General features: G+C 67.0%; 2 protein-coding genes across 3 annotated transcripts; one reads left to right on the top strand and one right to left on the bottom strand.

Annotated features, from left to right (window-relative positions):
• The first annotated feature begins 115 nt into the window (after window positions 1–115).
• Window positions 116–9234, top strand: PDZD7 (PDZ domain containing 7). Of its 2 annotated transcripts, XM_074907613.1 has the most exons (17): window positions 116–264; window positions 967–1374; window positions 1566–1706; window positions 2114–2288; window positions 2606–2782; window positions 3007–3154; window positions 3388–3448; window positions 3971–4396; window positions 4828–5031; window positions 5237–5278; window positions 5466–5623; window positions 5813–5904; window positions 6051–6142; window positions 6240–6311; window positions 6950–7444; window positions 7745–7845; window positions 7987–9234. In XM_074907613.1, exons 2-17 carry the CDS (start codon window positions 1182–1184, stop codon window positions 8134–8136), a joined length of 2727 nt encoding a protein of 908 aa, XP_074763714.1. In that variant the 5' UTR covers window positions 116–264; window positions 967–1181; the 3' UTR covers window positions 8137–9234. The 2 variants fall into 2 exon arrangements, with proteins under 2 accessions (XP_074763714.1, XP_074763715.1); XM_074907614.1 differs by lacking the exon at window positions 5237–5278 and having other exon boundaries at window positions 7987–9233.
• On the bottom strand, window positions 8361–15171 carry LZTS2 (leucine zipper tumor suppressor 2). The gene is made up of 6 exons (XM_074907615.1): window positions 15137–15171; window positions 13319–13387; window positions 11787–12236; window positions 10919–11434; window positions 10125–10394; window positions 8361–10024 (listed from the first exon to the last, which is right to left on the bottom strand). The coding sequence occupies exons 3-6, from the start codon at window positions 12195–12197 to the stop codon at window positions 9344–9346; spliced, it is 1878 nt and encodes a 625-aa protein (XP_074763716.1). The 5' UTR covers window positions 12198–12236; window positions 13319–13387; window positions 15137–15171; the 3' UTR covers window positions 8361–9343.
• Window positions 15172–15822: the final 651 nt, after the last annotated feature.

Consider the following 15822-nt stretch of genomic DNA (forward strand, 5'->3'; position numbering starts at 1 on the left):
GGGAGGACGCGCCCCACCGACCCCCCCCCACGCCGTGCCCGGGGGGGGGCGGGAGCCCTCTGTGCGTGTGTCCCCCCCTCCAGCTTCAAGGCCGGCCCTGGCCGCTCGTGATTGACAGCTCCCGCGCCCGATGGCCGCGCCGGTCCCGCAGGGGCAGCCAATCCCCGCGGGCGGGGGGGCAGGAGGCGGTGCTGCCCCCCCCCGGCCTCTCCATCCCCCCCGCGCTGCCGGGTGTCTCTTTCGCAGGTGGCATCATGGGGACAGGTGAGGAGGGCATGGGGCGGGGGGGAGGGACGGCGGTAGGGGGGTCCCCAATCGCCCTTTCGTGGAGGGGGCAGCGCCGGCTGATGCAGGGGGAGGCAGCGGGGGGCTCCGCGGGGGGCTGGCGGGCGGCGGGAACACTGGCGTGTCCCCCTGGCCGGGACTATCACTTATTTATTGAGGTCAGGTGCGGGACGGAGTCGGGGGGGGGCCCGTGGGGTGGCATTTGACCCACGCCTGGAAAATCCCCGCGGGAACTGCCCCGGGGGGCAGCGGGCCGGTCCCCTGCCCCATGGCAGCTCCCGTCGGTGTAAATCCGGAGGGACTCCGGGGAGGATGGGGAGGGCCTCTCGCCCCACTCCCCGCTCCTGCTGCAGTGTCCCCGGGGGGGAGGTCAAGCCCTGTTCCCCAGCATATCCCCTCTCCGGAGCCTTTCTAGATTTAGGCCGCCAGGTGAAGCCCCTTTGCACCCCCTATTTCAGATTTACGCTCCCAGCTGAAGTCCCTTTGCACCCCCTATTCCGGATTTACGCTGCTAAGCAAGGCCCCCTTGCACCCCGGCATCCTTGCCCCAGGGCAGGGCAGCCTGTGCCCGACACCCCCAGGATGGTACCCCTGAGCCCTGCAGCAGTTTGCCCCCCGGGACGCTATCGGACGGGAGGGGCCAGGGCTGGAGAGGGGTCATGGCGCTCCTTGTCCCCCCAGGCTGTGCCGCTGCGTCCGGGACCTGTCCTGCCAGCGCCGAGCACCGACGCCGGCTGGCCCCGGCATCGCGCTGCTAAGAGGGAGCGGTGCCCGAGCCCGGGCATGTGCTGCTGGACTATGCCATGTCCCCCCCTGGCCGGCGGGCAGCCCCGGCCCCGTGAGGACGCGGCCAGCCCCGAGCCGGACGCCGGGACGCCGGGGTGCCCAGCGCCGCCATGGCCCAGGGCTGGGACGCGACGCTGTCGGGGATGACGACGGGCAGCCGGTCGCGGAGCTCCAGCAGCGAGGCCAGCCTGGCTCCCCGCTTCCTCCTCAGCAAGCAGAGCCGCTTGCTCAACGGCACCACCCGGGGCAGCCGCGCCGCCTCCCCCATGGGCCGCGTCATCCTCATCAACGCCCCCATCGAAGGTGCATGGGGTGTCCCCCCAAACCCTCTGCCCACCTGCATGGCCAGGAGGCCTGGACCCCTGGGTTCTCTGGGTCTGGGGACGGGGAGAGTTGTCCTGGGACTGGGGACATCCCCCCTCCAGCAAGAGAGACACCCCCAGGGGTTGCTCACACCCAGCCTGGGTGACACGTCCCGTCCCCTGTCCCCACAGCCAGCAGCAACGAGAGCGACATCATCAACGCCATCACTGTGGAGAAGAGTGTGGATGGCAAGCTGGGCTTCAGCGTCCGCGGCGGCTCCGAGCATGGGCTGGGCATCTTTGTCAGCAAAGTGGAGGAGGGCAGTGCTGCTGGTAAGTGGAACAGGGCGAGGGACACTGGTGGGAACAGGCATGTGCCAGCAAGACCCTCTCGGGGAGCTCCTGGTGACATGGTGCTGCAGCAATGATGCCACCCTTCATGGTGGGCAAGCTGCCATTGCTCCCTGCCACCTCTGGCCGTGGGGTTTGCAGGCTTCTCACAGAGAAGGGCAGGGAACAGGAGTGGGCAGCCCCGTGTTGATGGCTCTGAGCTCCATCTCCAAGCCACAGCAAGATGACAAGCCCCCCATGCCTGCCACAGCCTCGGTATGATTGCCAGGCATCCCCATCTCTGTTCCCGTGGGGTTTGGATCAGGCTGGGGACACATTTAGGGAGAGGATGCCAAGCAAGGTCATTGGTGCTAGGTCAGGTGCCCAGCTGAGCCGTGTGCCCCTTGCAGAGCAGGCCGGGCTGTGTGTTGGTGACAAGATCACAGAGGTGAACAGCGTGAGCCTGGAGAACATCACCATGAGCAGCGCTGTCAAGGTCCTCACTGGCAACAACCGCCTCCGCATGGTGGTGCGGCGGATGGGCCGTGTGCCAGGCATCAAGTTCTCCAAGGAGAAGACGGCGTGGTGAGCAGGGCACCTCCCATGCCAGCACCCTAGACCCCAACCCCGTGAAGGGCATGGTGGGGAGCCTTGTTGGGGGATGCTGGGGGACAGGGAGGGGGACACTGGAGGTCTCTGACAAAGGTGGGGAGAGCCCAGGGTGGGACACAGGATGGGATAGGCAGGTCTGGTTGCTCCACCAGGGAGGGTGGGGCAACCCCCATCCTCAACATCCCTCATCCCCATCACTCTCCTCCGCTGGGTGACACTAATGGCTCCATTCAGTTGGAGGACGAGAGCTGGACCCCCGAGCTCACCCCAACACTGTGCCCATGCTCCAGGGTGGACGTGGTGAACAGGCGCCTGGTGGTGGAGAAAAGCGGCTCGACGCCATCGGAAAGCGGCTCCGAGGATGGGCTGCGGCGCATCGTCCACCTCTACACCACCTCCGACGACTACTGCCTGGGCTTCAACATCCGTGGCGGCAGGGAGTTCGGCCTCGGCATCTACGTCTCCAAGTACGGCCACCCCAGGAGGCACGAGGGGGATGTGGCACCCCGATACCTGCTGTGCCCAGGCTGGGGATTGGCCTCCCCTCCCTGCCTGAGCTCCTCACCCTCATAAGACTGTGGGCATCACCACTGTGGGTGCTGGGGAACAGGGCCACCTGGGCAGAGGTGTGGGGCAGGAGCAGGGCTCTGGCGAGGGCTCGACCCCATCCTGCCCCCCACTGCTGCTCTAGGGTGGACCCCGGGGGGCTGGCAGAGCAGAATGGCATACGAGTGGGAGACCAAGTCCTTGCAGCCAACGGAGTCAAGTTTGAAGACATAAGCCATAGCAAGGCAGTGGAGGTGCTCAAGGGGCAGACCCACATCATGCTAACCATCAAGGTACCTGTACACGGCACTGTGGGACCCCCAGCTGCGGTGAGGGGTCAGCGTGTCCCTGTGCTGGCGCTGCCCCAGCTCTGTCTGGCACCTGTGGGGCTGATGCAGCTGCTGGCTGGTTGGGTTTCAGGCAGGTGGGAGGGGGGCGGATGCATTATTCATGGCTGGCACCGGATCGGGTTCGCTCAGGGCGGCCGGTGTGCGCTGACCCCCTCATCCTCTCCCCCTGTGCCTAGGAGACGGGCCGGTTCCCTGCCTACAAGGAGTTGGTGGCCGAGTACTGCTGGCTCAGTCGCTGTAAGGGCAGTGCCGCGCGGGTCCAGGCAGGGACACGGGGCTGGGGTGCGGTGGGGCTTGGACCCCCATGCAAGCGGTGTTTGGCTGCCGTGGGAAGGGAGAAGGTCCACATGCCATGGGTTGCCATGGCCTTGGAAGGGGTGTGAAGCTCCCTGTGCCACGGTTAGCGTCGTCATGGGCTTGCAGTGTCCCACTTGTCCCCCATCCCTGGGGGAGACATGAAGAGCCCTGTACCATGGCCAGCAGCCCTGTCCCCGTGATCCTGCAAGGTTCTACACGTCCCCATCCTTGGAGGGGGACATCAAGATTCCTAATGCAATGGCCACAGCCCACTAGTCCCCACAACCCTGTGGGACCCCACACATCCCTTGAAGGGGACACAGAGCTCCCCAAGTGTTCACCAGCAGCCCTGCAGTCCCTATGGCCCTATGAGTCCCCGCATGTCCCCTGTCCTTAGAGGGGATGTGGAGCTCCCCCTGGTCCCACAGTGTGTCACCCTGTGTCCCCACTGTGCTTTTGCAGTGACCAACGGGCAGCTGCAGCAGCTGTCTCAGGCCTCGGAGACCAGCTCCTCCATCTCCTCCTACTCCTCGGGGCCAGCACCGGGAGCGGTGAATGGGCTGGCGACAGCCACCCCGGGGCCCCCGGCTCGCACCGTGGATGTGGCCATCTCCACGGAGGACGGGCCACGGCGAGGCTGGATGCGGGAGCGTGCTGAGCGGGCCATGCAGACCGAGCCAGCCGCCGAGGGGCTGCCAGAGACACGGCGCACAGTGCGGCCCCCCGAGCTGCTGCGGGACACGGCCATCCGGGGCCAGGGCACCCGTGAGCCCCCCGGCACCCACCCACGCCGGACCTTCACCCACTCGCCCAAGACGGCGCTGCTGCTGGCACTGAGCCGGCCCCGGCAGCCCATCACACGCTCCCAGAGTGACCTCACCATCGCCGGTAGGCACCAGGGCACGGCCCCACATGTGGGACTCACCCCTGGCTGGTGTCCCCCTCCAACCCTGCACCCCCAGCCCTGGGAGTCCCACAACTCAGCCCCTGACCCACACAGATACCTGGCCCCTGCTCCTTGGCATCCTATAGCCAAGTCCCTGGCCCCGACCCTGGCACTGTATAGCCCCCAGCCCATATGGATCCCTGGCTGCCAGCTGTGGGCATCATATAGCCCTGTGTTGCCCCAGCCCTGTTCCTGGGGTTTGCTGGGTACCCTAAAGCCCAGCCCCACGGACCCTGGAGACTCAACTGCACACCACAGCGGGACTCTCTTCCAGTCAGTGCACCCCAGTAGCCCCTTCAACACCCCCCAAAATCATTTGGGGTGGCATCCCCTGATCTCGCCACTGTACCACCCCCCCCCACCTCTGTCCCAGAGGAGAAGTGGAAGAAGGAAAAGCCAGAGAGACAAGGGGCACAGGGGGCCCCCCCAGGGCTGCACCGCTCCAAGACCCTCGTCAACCTCTTCTTCAAGGGGGGCCGTGCCACCAGCCAGAGCTGGGCCCCCTCCAGCCAGGAGCCCCCCATCTCCGACCGCCGGGCACGCGCCAAGTCCCCAGGGCGCCCTGACGGGGACAGAGGTACTGGGCTGGGGGACAGGGCAGAGAGGGACCCAACCTGGGACTGGTCCCCCCCCTTCTATGGGCACCACAGTTCTGTTGTGGCATCCCTGGCATGGAGGAGGGCACAGGGAGGTGGTCCCCAGGCACGCAATTTTGGCAATGGGCAGCAATGCCACTGCCCCCCCCCTCCCCAAGCGCTCACCGCTCTCCATCTCCCTTGCAGTAGGCGCTGTGCAGAAGTTTGTCATCCGGAGCCTGAAGCGGGGTAACGGGGGTGCCTGTGTGCCCGGGGAGGTGCTGTGGGACAGGCTCTGCATGCGTCTGGTCCTGCACTGCATGTGTCTGTCCAACTCTGGCATGGAGCGAGCTTTTGGGGCAGGGTGGGTGGTTTCTGGGTGCCCAGGGTGGTTCCTGCCCTGCGCTGGCCACCTTTCCTTTGCTGTGCCCCACAGAGAAAAGCCGGCGTGCCAGCATCCTTGGCCCCACGGGCATCACTGCCCTGCAGCCCAACGGCAGTGACCCCGAGGCCCGGCTCCCGCACATCCAGGCCACTGCTGCACGTCTCCTCAGCCCCGACGAGGTGACGGCTGTGCTCCGCCACTGCTCCCGGGTACGGTGCCGCGGGCAGAGTGCAGGCATGGTGCAGACAGGGCAGTGCTGGCACCCTGGGCTCATCCTCGGGCAGCTCCTGCACGCCGGGGAGCACTGCGATCAGTGCTACGTGCCCACATTAAGCTCTGGGAGGTAAACTTGGGCACAGGGGGGCACCCATCTGCTGACGCCCCTCTTGCGCCTGCAGTACCTGCATGAGGGCAGCGTGGAGGATTTGGTGCGGCCACTTCTGGCCATCCTGGACCGGCCTGAGAAGGTCCTGCTGCTGCGGGATGTGAGGTGGGTGGTGCTGGCAGGTACCCCAGGGTACCCTGATACCACCCAGCTGGGTGAGATGGAGCCCAAACCTCACATATGCTCTTCAGCCCTGATCACGCTCCATCCCAGAGGCTGCCACAACCTGTCCCCCTTCTTTGCCCTGGCAGGAGCGTGGTGGCCCCGACGGACCTGGGCCGGTTCGACAGCATGGTGATGCCTCTCGAGCTGGAAGCCTTTGATGCCCTGAAGAGCCGCTCAGGTAGAGCCTGGCCCCACAGGGACCTTGGCTGGAGGCAGGTAACAGGCAGGGGTGGATACAGTTGGGGGGGTGACTGATGGCTCTGCCCTGACTGCAGTGCGTTCACCTGCCCTCCGCCCTGCCCACCACGATGTCCCCCCCAAGAGACACCTCATCACACCAGTGCCTGGTGAGTGTCACCCCATGGGGTCTGCCTAGCTGCCCTGTGGTGGTGGGGTGTAGGGTGGAGGGGGTATGGGGGCAATTTAGGGATGGAGAAAGGGAGTGGGGATGCCTGAGTGCAGGAGGTCCCAGGGGAGAGGGCATCTGGTGTCCTTGGGTGCTGGGAAGTCCTGGAGTAGCAGGAACTGTGGGTCCTGGGTGCCAGGGGGTCTTGGGGAGGAGGACCTGGAGTCCATGGAGAGAGCTGGGGTGCCTGGGGATACAGAGAGGGGAGCTGGGGCGTCAGAATGTCCCTGGAGGAGGAAGATCTGGGACCCTTGATGCTGAGAGGGTCCCTAGGTAGCAGAGGTCCCAGGGCTTTGGGGTCCCCAAGGGGTCCCTGGGAGGCAGGGGTCCCAGGGAGTGGGGCTGTGGGGTCCTGAGGGATCCCTGGGTGGCAGGGGTCCCAGGGTGCTGTGGAGTCCTGGGGGATCCTCATGTGGCAGGGGTCCTAGGGAGTGGGGTTGTGGGGTCCTGGGGGGTCCCTGTGTGGCAGGGTTCCAAGATGTGGGGCTGTGTGGTCCCAGGGAGATCCCTGGGTGGCAGGGGTCCCAGTAAGCGGGGCTGTGGAGTCCCTGGGGGATCCCTGAGCCCCTCTCGTTGCAGACTATCGCGGCGGGTTCCTGCTGAAGCCAGTGGGGGCTCCGGAGCTGGAGGAAGCCGGGGGGCTGCAGGCGAGCCTGGCCCGGCCACGGGCCTCCGCCAGCCCCCGCCGTCTTCACCCCCGCACCTACACCCCGCTCCCCGACGTGCCAGTGGACGCCTATGCCTGCGCCAGCCGCCCCCTGCCTGCCGCTGGCCCCCGGCCCCCTAACTGGCTGCTGGCCGAGCCCCCCCTAGGCGAGGGGCATGGGGACTCCCACAGCCCCTGGATCACCTGGCGCAAGGAGCCCCCCAGGACAGCGTCCAACAGAGGGGCTGAGCTGCTGGGGAAGCCCCATCGGGCACGGCCCCCCCTCGCACCTCTCTTTCGGGGGCCAGGGGGTGAGGTGGGAGCTGGGGTGGCCATCAATGGCCCTGAGGATGCTGGCAGGGAGGAAGAGGAGGAGGAGGAGTATCGGCTGCTCACTGTCACCCTCTCCAAGCTGAAGCACTCGCTGGGTGGGTGGCACACGGTTGGGACCCCAGGGGTGGGGTGGGCACCCTCCTCCTGGCACCAGCATCACTGGGATGGGTGGCACCCCCTTGGCAATGAGCACCCCATTTAGAGGGCAAAATCTCGAGCACTCTTCCAAAACTAGAAGGGGAGGAGCTGCCCCTGCCCCAGTCCATTGTCCATGTAGGGCCTACAAAAACAGGGCAGGATGGAGGCTCAGCAGTCCAAGGGAGGGAGTGCCCTGCCTGGGAGCGGGTGGGGGTCCCAGCCTGCCTGGGTGCAAGGGTCTCGTGGCTCCCTCGCAGGGATCAGCATCTCCGGTGGCATCGAGTCAAGGGCACAGCCGGTGGTGAAGATTGAGAAGATCTTCCCTGGGGGAGCTGCCTTCCTCAGTGGCATCCTCAAGGTATGGGGGGACCCAGATCACACTGAGGGGTGGGCAGGCATCCAGACACCCCCATCCCACATTGCTGCTGGGTGCTGGCAGTCTCTTGGCACCCCAAAAGCAGCTGCACTTCACCCCGCTGCCTTCCTTCACCTGGGCCAGGCTGGGCAGGAGCTGGTGTCGGTGGACGGGGAGAGCCTGCAGAACGTCACCCACCAACGGGCTGTGGACATCATCCGCCAGGCCTACCGTAACAAAGCCAAGGAGCCCATGGAGCTGGTGGTGCGGGTGCCTGGAGCCCCCCCAGAGTGATGCTGCACTACCCCCTTCGAGGAGCCATCCTGTGCTCGAGCCGCCAGATGGCTCATTCCTGCACCAAGCTGTGGCCGGTCTCTGCACAGTCAGAGGGTGCGAGACCCAGACCCACCCCATGGGCACGGAGGAGCTGCTCACAGCAGGACCCAAGGGGGGGCACCACTGGCAACATGGGAGGACAGGCAGCCCCTGACCCTGCTCCAGACACACAGACGCAGCCCTGAAAAAAACACAGCCAGGGGCTTGTTTTTAATCAGCGTTTCCGGGTGGTACACGGGTGAGCCGGGCTCTGGGAACGGGACACGACTGAAATAAAGTACAAAAATCCCCCGTGGAGCCGGGGGCGACCAAGCCAGAGCTGGGCACAGCCAGGCTTCTCCTTTGGTTTGACCTCTCTGGGTGCTTCTCTGGGCCCCCCACCTCTGCCCACACCGGGGGTGTCTCCAGCGTGTCCCCAGCTTGCATGCCTATCACCATGCCCCTCTCCCCTGGCAAGGTGGGCATCACAGGGGCACGGGCCAGGCTTTTTCTGGGTGGGGGGAAACGGATGCTGGGCACAAGGGCATGGGAAAGGCACTGAGGGCAAGCTGCCCCATGGCAGGGGTGAGAGGGGCACAGACAAGGTGTGAGCTGGGAGAGGGTGATATGTTTTGGTAGGTCCTATAAAAATAGAATTATTTAAAATGGCACAGAAACAAATCCCCTGACAAACACATGGGGCGGGGGGGGGGGGAGACACACGACACGCTGGCATGGGTAGGGACAGGGCACACGCCATTCCCTCTGGTAGTGGCTGGGTGACAGTGCCAGCAAGGACGAGAGGGAGGGGACAGGCCAGCCCTCCCCTTGCCCAAGGTGACCCTGGCTGAAGCCAGTGCCGCTAATCCCCTGGGCACTAAGAGGATCAGCAGGAACCAGCTCTGGGCGGCCCTGAGGCTGTGACTTGGCACCCACCTGACCGCACATCTCATGGGCCCCCCCATCTCATGGACACCCCCTTGCTGCGGTGGGTGCTGTCACACCCTCACCCCAACACCTCCATGCTGGGGAGGGTGCAGTGCCTGTGGTCCCCTCTGCCCCCTCCCAGTGGCAGTGGTCTCTACAGAGCTGGGGGAGGAGAGCAGGGATCCCCCACAGCCCCCAAAGTCCCAGGGGCTGGAGGCCCCCCCCGCCCTATGAGCACAGGGTGAGGGCAGACAGCATCTCAGATCTCAGTGGCTGTGATCTCCTCAAAGGGTGGGTCGGGGCCGGGGGCGTCGCAGGGCTCAGGTGGGGGATCCTCGCCCTGGAGCCGGAGATGCTGGAGCCGCTGCTCGAGCCGCCGGTTGCGGCGATACATCTGGATGTAGCTGTATTGCAGCTGCTTCTGGTAGCGGATGACCCGCTCCTTCTCGCCCTGCCATGTGCCGCGCTCCTGCTCGAAGGCGTCCCGCTGCTCCTGCCCACGCTGCCGCTCCAGAGCCACCTCCGCCCGCAGCCGCTCCAGCTGCCGCCGCAGCCCCACACCCCCCCGGGGCTCCTCGCCGGGTGGGGAGCGCCCTTCGCCGGGGGGAGGGCACCCCTCGCTGGGTGGGGGGCATCGCCCGCGGGCAGCTTCCCGCAGCCCTGCCACCTCCTGCTCAAGCCGGCCGGCTTTGGCGCGGAAGAGGTCAGCCTCGCTCTTGCGGCGCTGCAGTTCGTTGGCGCAGACCTCCAGCTCCAGCGCCTTCAGGCGGGCGGCCTCCTGCAGCCCCTGCGCCCGCCGCTCGCCCGCCTGCAGCTGGGCCCGTGCCTCCCGCAGCTGAGCCCGCAGCCCCAGCAGCTCGGCGCTCCGCTGCGCCAGCTCCGCCTGTGCCTCCTTCAGCTGCTGCTTCAGCAGCGAGATCTCCCCTGACTTCTGGCACACCTGTGGGGACAACGGGGTTCAGGTGACGGCCAGGAACCCCTTCCCCCCTAGCCAGAGCTCGCACCCCCCAATTCGCACCCAGCGCCGTGGGGTGACTCACCTCCCACTTGGTCTCCTCCAGCCGGGGTGCCAGCTCGGTGCGCTCGCGTTGGAAGGAGGCGCAGCGACGCTCCAGCAGCTCCCGCTCCTGCAGCAGCTGGGCGAAGTCCTCCTGCAGCTGCTTCTTCTCCTGCTGCAGCTGCAGCACCTGGAGCTGCAGGACCTGCTGTCCCCGCTGCGCTGCCTGGGCCGCCTGCCGCGCCTGGGCCACACAGCGCTGCCGCAGCCCCTCCAGCTCCTGCTCGCAGCGCCGCTGCTTCTCCTCGTACACCTGAGGGACACACATACACATGCTGGGGGGGGCTGCACGGCACCCCCCTACTTCTGCTGCTCTCCCCAATCTGCGCACCTCTTGCCCACAGGGAGGGGGCAGCACATCCCCCCCGAAGGAAGAGAGGTCTGGGAGGGGTGTGATGTGGTGATGCCCCCCTCCTTGTGCCCCCATCCCTCTGCACGCTGGACCCCCCATGTCAGCACCCCCAGAGCCTAGAGGGCTCCTCCAGCTCCCTCACCAGCAGGGAGAAGCCACAGGTCCCAGGCACATTCAAAAAAGGGCACCCCAAAATGAGGGATCCCACTCTGTACATCTGGTCCCCAGGGCCATTCACGGCTCCCCCAGGGACTATATAGGACCACCCACCAGTGGGGAAAAGCCCCATTTCCAGACCCACAGAAAATAGTATCTTCATACAAGGTTATGTACATGGTCCCCAGCGGGGGTCTCTGCCCCCCATCCAGGGGGGATGCCCACACGAGGTGCCCCGAGGAGGGGGACAGGGACAGGAGGGGGCGTACCTGGCAGATGGCCACCTCATTCTCGTCCAGGCTGTCGCGCAGGAGCCGCAGCTCAGCCTCCCTCTCCCGCAGCTTGTCCTCCAGCTCCCGCACCAGCATGGCCTCCTCGCCAGGCAGAGGCGAGCGCCCGCAGGAGCCACTCTCCGAGGAGGGCCGGCCCCGGCCGCTCAGCGAGCCCGTGCTCTTGCTGGAGGATGAGCGCCCGCTGTCCGAGTTGGAGGGGCGGCAGCCCCCCGGGGGGTCGGAGGGACCGTGGGGAGTGGCTGGTAGGGTGCCCGCCTCGGGGTGCTGGCTGCAGCCCGTGCTGTAGGTGGGCAGGCTGGAGAGGGAGTTGCGCCCCGAGTCTGAGAGGGTGCTGGCGCGGCAGCTCAGGGAGCCGGGCTTCTCGGCACCCAGCAGGTGGGTGAGGCTCACCTGGCTCTCTGAGAGCCCCGGGCGTGTACCCGGCTGGGTGCTCCGGAGCTTGGGCACCACTGGCTTGAAGGCCATGGGGCGGATCAGGGTCTTCTCCACGTTCTGCCAGAGGAAAAGAGGAGAGTGGGGACTGGGGGGGGACTCAGCACCCTCCCAAGGGGCTGCCTAGGGTGATGATGGGGGTGTTCCCCCAGCCCCAACACTTTCGCACCCCAACAAGACAAGGGCTGGTCACTGACCGCTCCATCCCCCCTCCACGGGGTGCCCAGGTGGGCTCCCAAATACCTGGCATGAAGGAGGGGACATCAAGGGCATGGGGACCACCACCTCCACGGGGACACCAAAAATATGGCATGTAACATCTTCACATGCCTGGGCCAACAGCCCAAGAGTGGCACAGGGAGCAAAGCCAAGACCCCAGCACCCAACCACTCCACTGTCACCCCCTCCTCACCTCCTCCAGCTTGCCGGAGACAGGGATGAGCTTGGGGGGCGGCCCCTGGAGGTGATCGCTTGGGGCTCGGTCATCATGAGGCTCATCTGAGTCGCTGCAGGGGCTGGCGGGAGAGGGGGCATCGAGCCAGTCGCCGCAGAAGCCCCCATTGGCGTAAGCGTGGGCAACGCTGGGCAGAGCCGCACGGGGCTCCTCGGGGGACAGGGGGTCCCGGAGCAACCCCTCCTGCTTGCGGAAGGAGGTGACGGGGGGCTCCCTGTCGCAGGGCTGGCTGGCACGGCGGGGCCGGCCAGGCAGGAGGCTGCCGACGCTGCCCATGGCAGCGGGGGGCGAGTGGGCAGCGGCGTGGAGCTGCGCAGCCCCCTCAGCGGCGGCCTCGAGGGGCACTGGCAGTGTCTGCACAATGGCCATGGCGGGGGGGCCCCCGGCGGGCAGGGGCACGCAGGCAGCCTGCAGGCAAGGGAGACAGGACATCAGAGCCGTGGGCCCCACCAGCCATGCCCCACCAGCTGCCAGCATCCCCAGGTGGGCACAGAGGCACCCCCAGACCCTTGGTCACCATCCCCCCATGGGCACAGGCCAGCCCAAGGGGAAGCAGGCAGAAGGAAATGCCAAATGAACAGGATATAACTAGGATTAGCCTGGGGGGTGGCACCAGCACCCCCCAAAGCAGGCTCAGCACCCCAGTGGAGCAGCCCAGGGCTGCCAGGGGCAGTGGCAGTGGTGGCACTGTGTGGCGATGCGGTCCTGTCCCCCGCCATGCCCCGGCATGACCCCGCCGCGGGAAGCGTGCCAGGGCTGGAGGCAAATCCCGAGAGGCCTGCGGAGAGCCAGCTCTGGGCAGCCTGCCCGCCTGCCTGCCCCACAGCACTGCCTGCCCCATGGCACCCACCAGCGCAGTCCCCACAGATATTGGGGGCAGCCCTACACATCGAGGAAAGCCCCTTCCCCTGCCGCACAGCCCCCACCTCTCTGCCGTGACCCCACAGAGGGTGCCCCCACTCCCAACCATCCACAGCAGGGGGCAGGGTCCCCTGGAGAGGGCCAGCTGCCAGGCAGACAGGGTGGGCCAGGATGCAGGCAGCAGGCTCCTTCCCAGCCCCAACACATGGGTGCCCCTTGTTCCTGCCCCACACACCCCCCTCCAGCCAGGGGGGTCTCTGCCAGTGCCCCACTGAGGCGCCCCCTGCCCCAATCCACGCCATACGCCCGCATGACGGGAGCCAGCCGATGGGCCAGATCCAGCCCCTGCTGCCTCATCGCATCTCGCACATGGCTGCGGCTGGCACGGGGCGCGGGCAGGGGGGGCTGCTGCCCGCATGGTCTCGCCCGCTGAGCTGTCACCTGAAATCAATCTGCCTGCCTGCGCCTGGGGGGGCAGGGGGGCGAGCAGGGGAGAGACGCTGGCGAGCCAACCCCCCCACCACTGTCACCCCCACCAGCACGTGCCGTCTCCAGGCACCATGACCTGACACTGTGCCCGTGACATCCCCGGATGGGAAGGTGGGTGACCACCCTCCAGCTCTGCTCACCTCGCCAGCCGCTGCCCATCCGTCCGGTCCACTTGGGCCCCCGCGCCACGAACACGGCTCTGCCAGCCCCTGAAGCAGGAAGGAGAAAGAGGAGGGGGTCAGGGTGCCAAATGGCAGCCGGGGATCCCTGTGCCCCCCACACGCTCCCTTGCCCAAGACCCCTCTAACCGGCAGGGCCAGGCAGGCGGTGCCAGCATGGCACAGAGGGTGGCATGGGAGCCCGGGGGCGGGTACACTGCTCCCAGCACCCCGGGAGGGGTGGTGGGGACAACAGCCCCCCGTGGGGACCTGCCAAAAGGGCAGGAGCAGGGATGAGGGAGCAGCCAGGGACACAGGACCCCCAAAGGGACATCTCGGGGCCTCCCAAGCTGCAGACAGCCAAGGCACGGCACCCCAGCCCAGCAAAACTCCCTCGGGATGTGTGGGTCAGGGGGATGCCCCTGGGGACAGCTGGGTCCCCACACAGCCATGGAGGGGACACTGCCACTGCTGTGGCCCCACGCTCAGTGGCTGGGCTGGGAGGCAGTGGGAAGGGACTCCATCTTCTCCCTCCCACAAGCCCCCATGGCCCGCTGGGAGTGTCCCACCGCCACCCGAAGGGGGCAAGTACCCGGGGAGGGGGTGGCCAGCCCGGCCAGTTGTCATTGCCCTGCAAAACCTCCCTCCAGCCACCCAGTAAAACCAGTCAGCAACTGGGATGACGTCACCACTAGGCGCTCCGGCTGGAGTGCAGCGAAGCCGGATCGCACTGTTCCGACCCCAAAACGGCAAGGGAAGACTCAGCCCCTGCTCGGCCAGACCCACACCCTGAGCTGCTCAGTGTTTCAGGTCCCCTGGGACACCCGTGCCTCGATGGCTCCTCAGGGCCCCCCCCAGGGCAGGGGGAAGCAGCCCCTCATCCCTCCCCATACACCTGGCACGTGTGGGGTGGACACCCCCTCGTGTCTAGCTGTGCCCTCCCCTAGTCCCCCAACATCCCCAGGCGACCTGGGTGGTGCTGCCCCCCTTCTCCACCCCATATCCCCCCGTGCCGTCCTCCCACTCACCCCATGCTGCCCTACCGAGCCCCACAGTGCTCAGCCTGCCTGACCCCATGGCAGCCCTAAGTGCCCCATGTCACTCCTGGGCCCCTGCTGCCCCACAGCTCCCCCTAAGTGCCTTAAAACACCCTCAAAGTGCTCCACGGAGCCCTGAGGCCTGCACTGCCCCACAATACCCCAAAGTGCCCCAGGACACCCCTAAAGTACCTCATAGAGCCCCTGGGCTTCTGCTTCCCCACAGCTCCACCAAACTGCCCCTAAAACACCCCTAAAGTGACCCACTGAGCGCCTGGGCCTCTGCTGCCCCACAGCTCCCCCGAAGTGTCCCTAAAGCACCCCCAAAGTATTGCAAAACACCCTCAAAGTGCCCCACGGCGCCCCTGAGCCTGCATGGGCCCACAGCTCCCCCAGAGTGCCCGCCAAGCACCCCCAAAGTGCCCCGCGACCCCCTAAATTGCCCCACAGAACCCCTGGGCCTCTGCATCCCCAGGACACCCCCAAAGTGAACCTGAAACACCCACAAAGCTTCCCACGGTGCCCCAGAGCCGCCTCTGTTCCCCAGAGCGCTCCGTGTCCCCCCCTAAAAGCGGCCCGCGGGGGCCCGGCCCCCCCAACACCCCAAGCGCCGGCAGCTCCCCTGAAGCGCCCCCAAAACACACCCACCCCCTTCCCCGAATAGCCCCCCGGGGCTCCCGCCCCTCGGCCGCCCCACGGGTCGCCCCCAGCGCCGCCGCAGCCCGGCCCCCCCGGGCGCCCCCGGCCCCGGCCCCGCACTCACCGCGGCCCCGCTGCCGCCCTCCCGCGCCGCGCCGCGCCCCACCGCCCCGCCCCGCGCCGGGCCACGCCCCCTCGGGCAAAGCCACGCCCCCGCCCCGGCCCCACCTCCGCGTCAGGCCACGCCCCCTCCTGAGGCCACGCCTCCGAGCGGGAAGTGGATGGAGATAAGGGGCGCGGAGAGGTGGGGGGAGTGGGACAGCTGTGTGCGGGGGACCTCCCCCACCTCGGGGCTTTCCATCCCCCAAAAACAGCCCCAGACACGCGGGGGGGAGGCCGACCCCGAGGATATGGCCCCCTCAATTATCTGGGGAGCCCAGCACCCCGACAAGGGGGGCTGGGGGGAGCTCTGCCCCATTTGAAATGCAGTAGCAGTGAGTGAGATGCAGTAGCAATTGCCGCTCTCCAACAGCTCCAAAACGGGGGAAAAGGGAGAAAAAACAAATCTACATCAACCCACCCGCAGCTCGGGGAGCCATGGGTGCCCACCTGTCCCCCAGGGTCTGGGGCCACCCAGGGTGTCCCCCCCAGGCTCCATCACCCCCTCTCAGCCCCAAGGAAGGACGGGTGGGAAATGGGGGGTCCTGGGCACCTCAGTTCCACACCATAGCCCTGTGAGAGCATCCGCCCTGGGGCTAGACTGGGGTGAAATGGGGGTCAAGGAGCTGTGGAGGGCCCTCAGGCTGAGGT

The sequence above is a fragment of the Athene noctua genome, chromosome 5 (assembly GCF_965140245.1).
Source record: "Athene noctua chromosome 5, bAthNoc1.hap1.1, whole genome shotgun sequence".
Taxonomy (NCBI): Eukaryota; Metazoa; Chordata; class Aves; order Strigiformes; family Strigidae; genus Athene; species Athene noctua.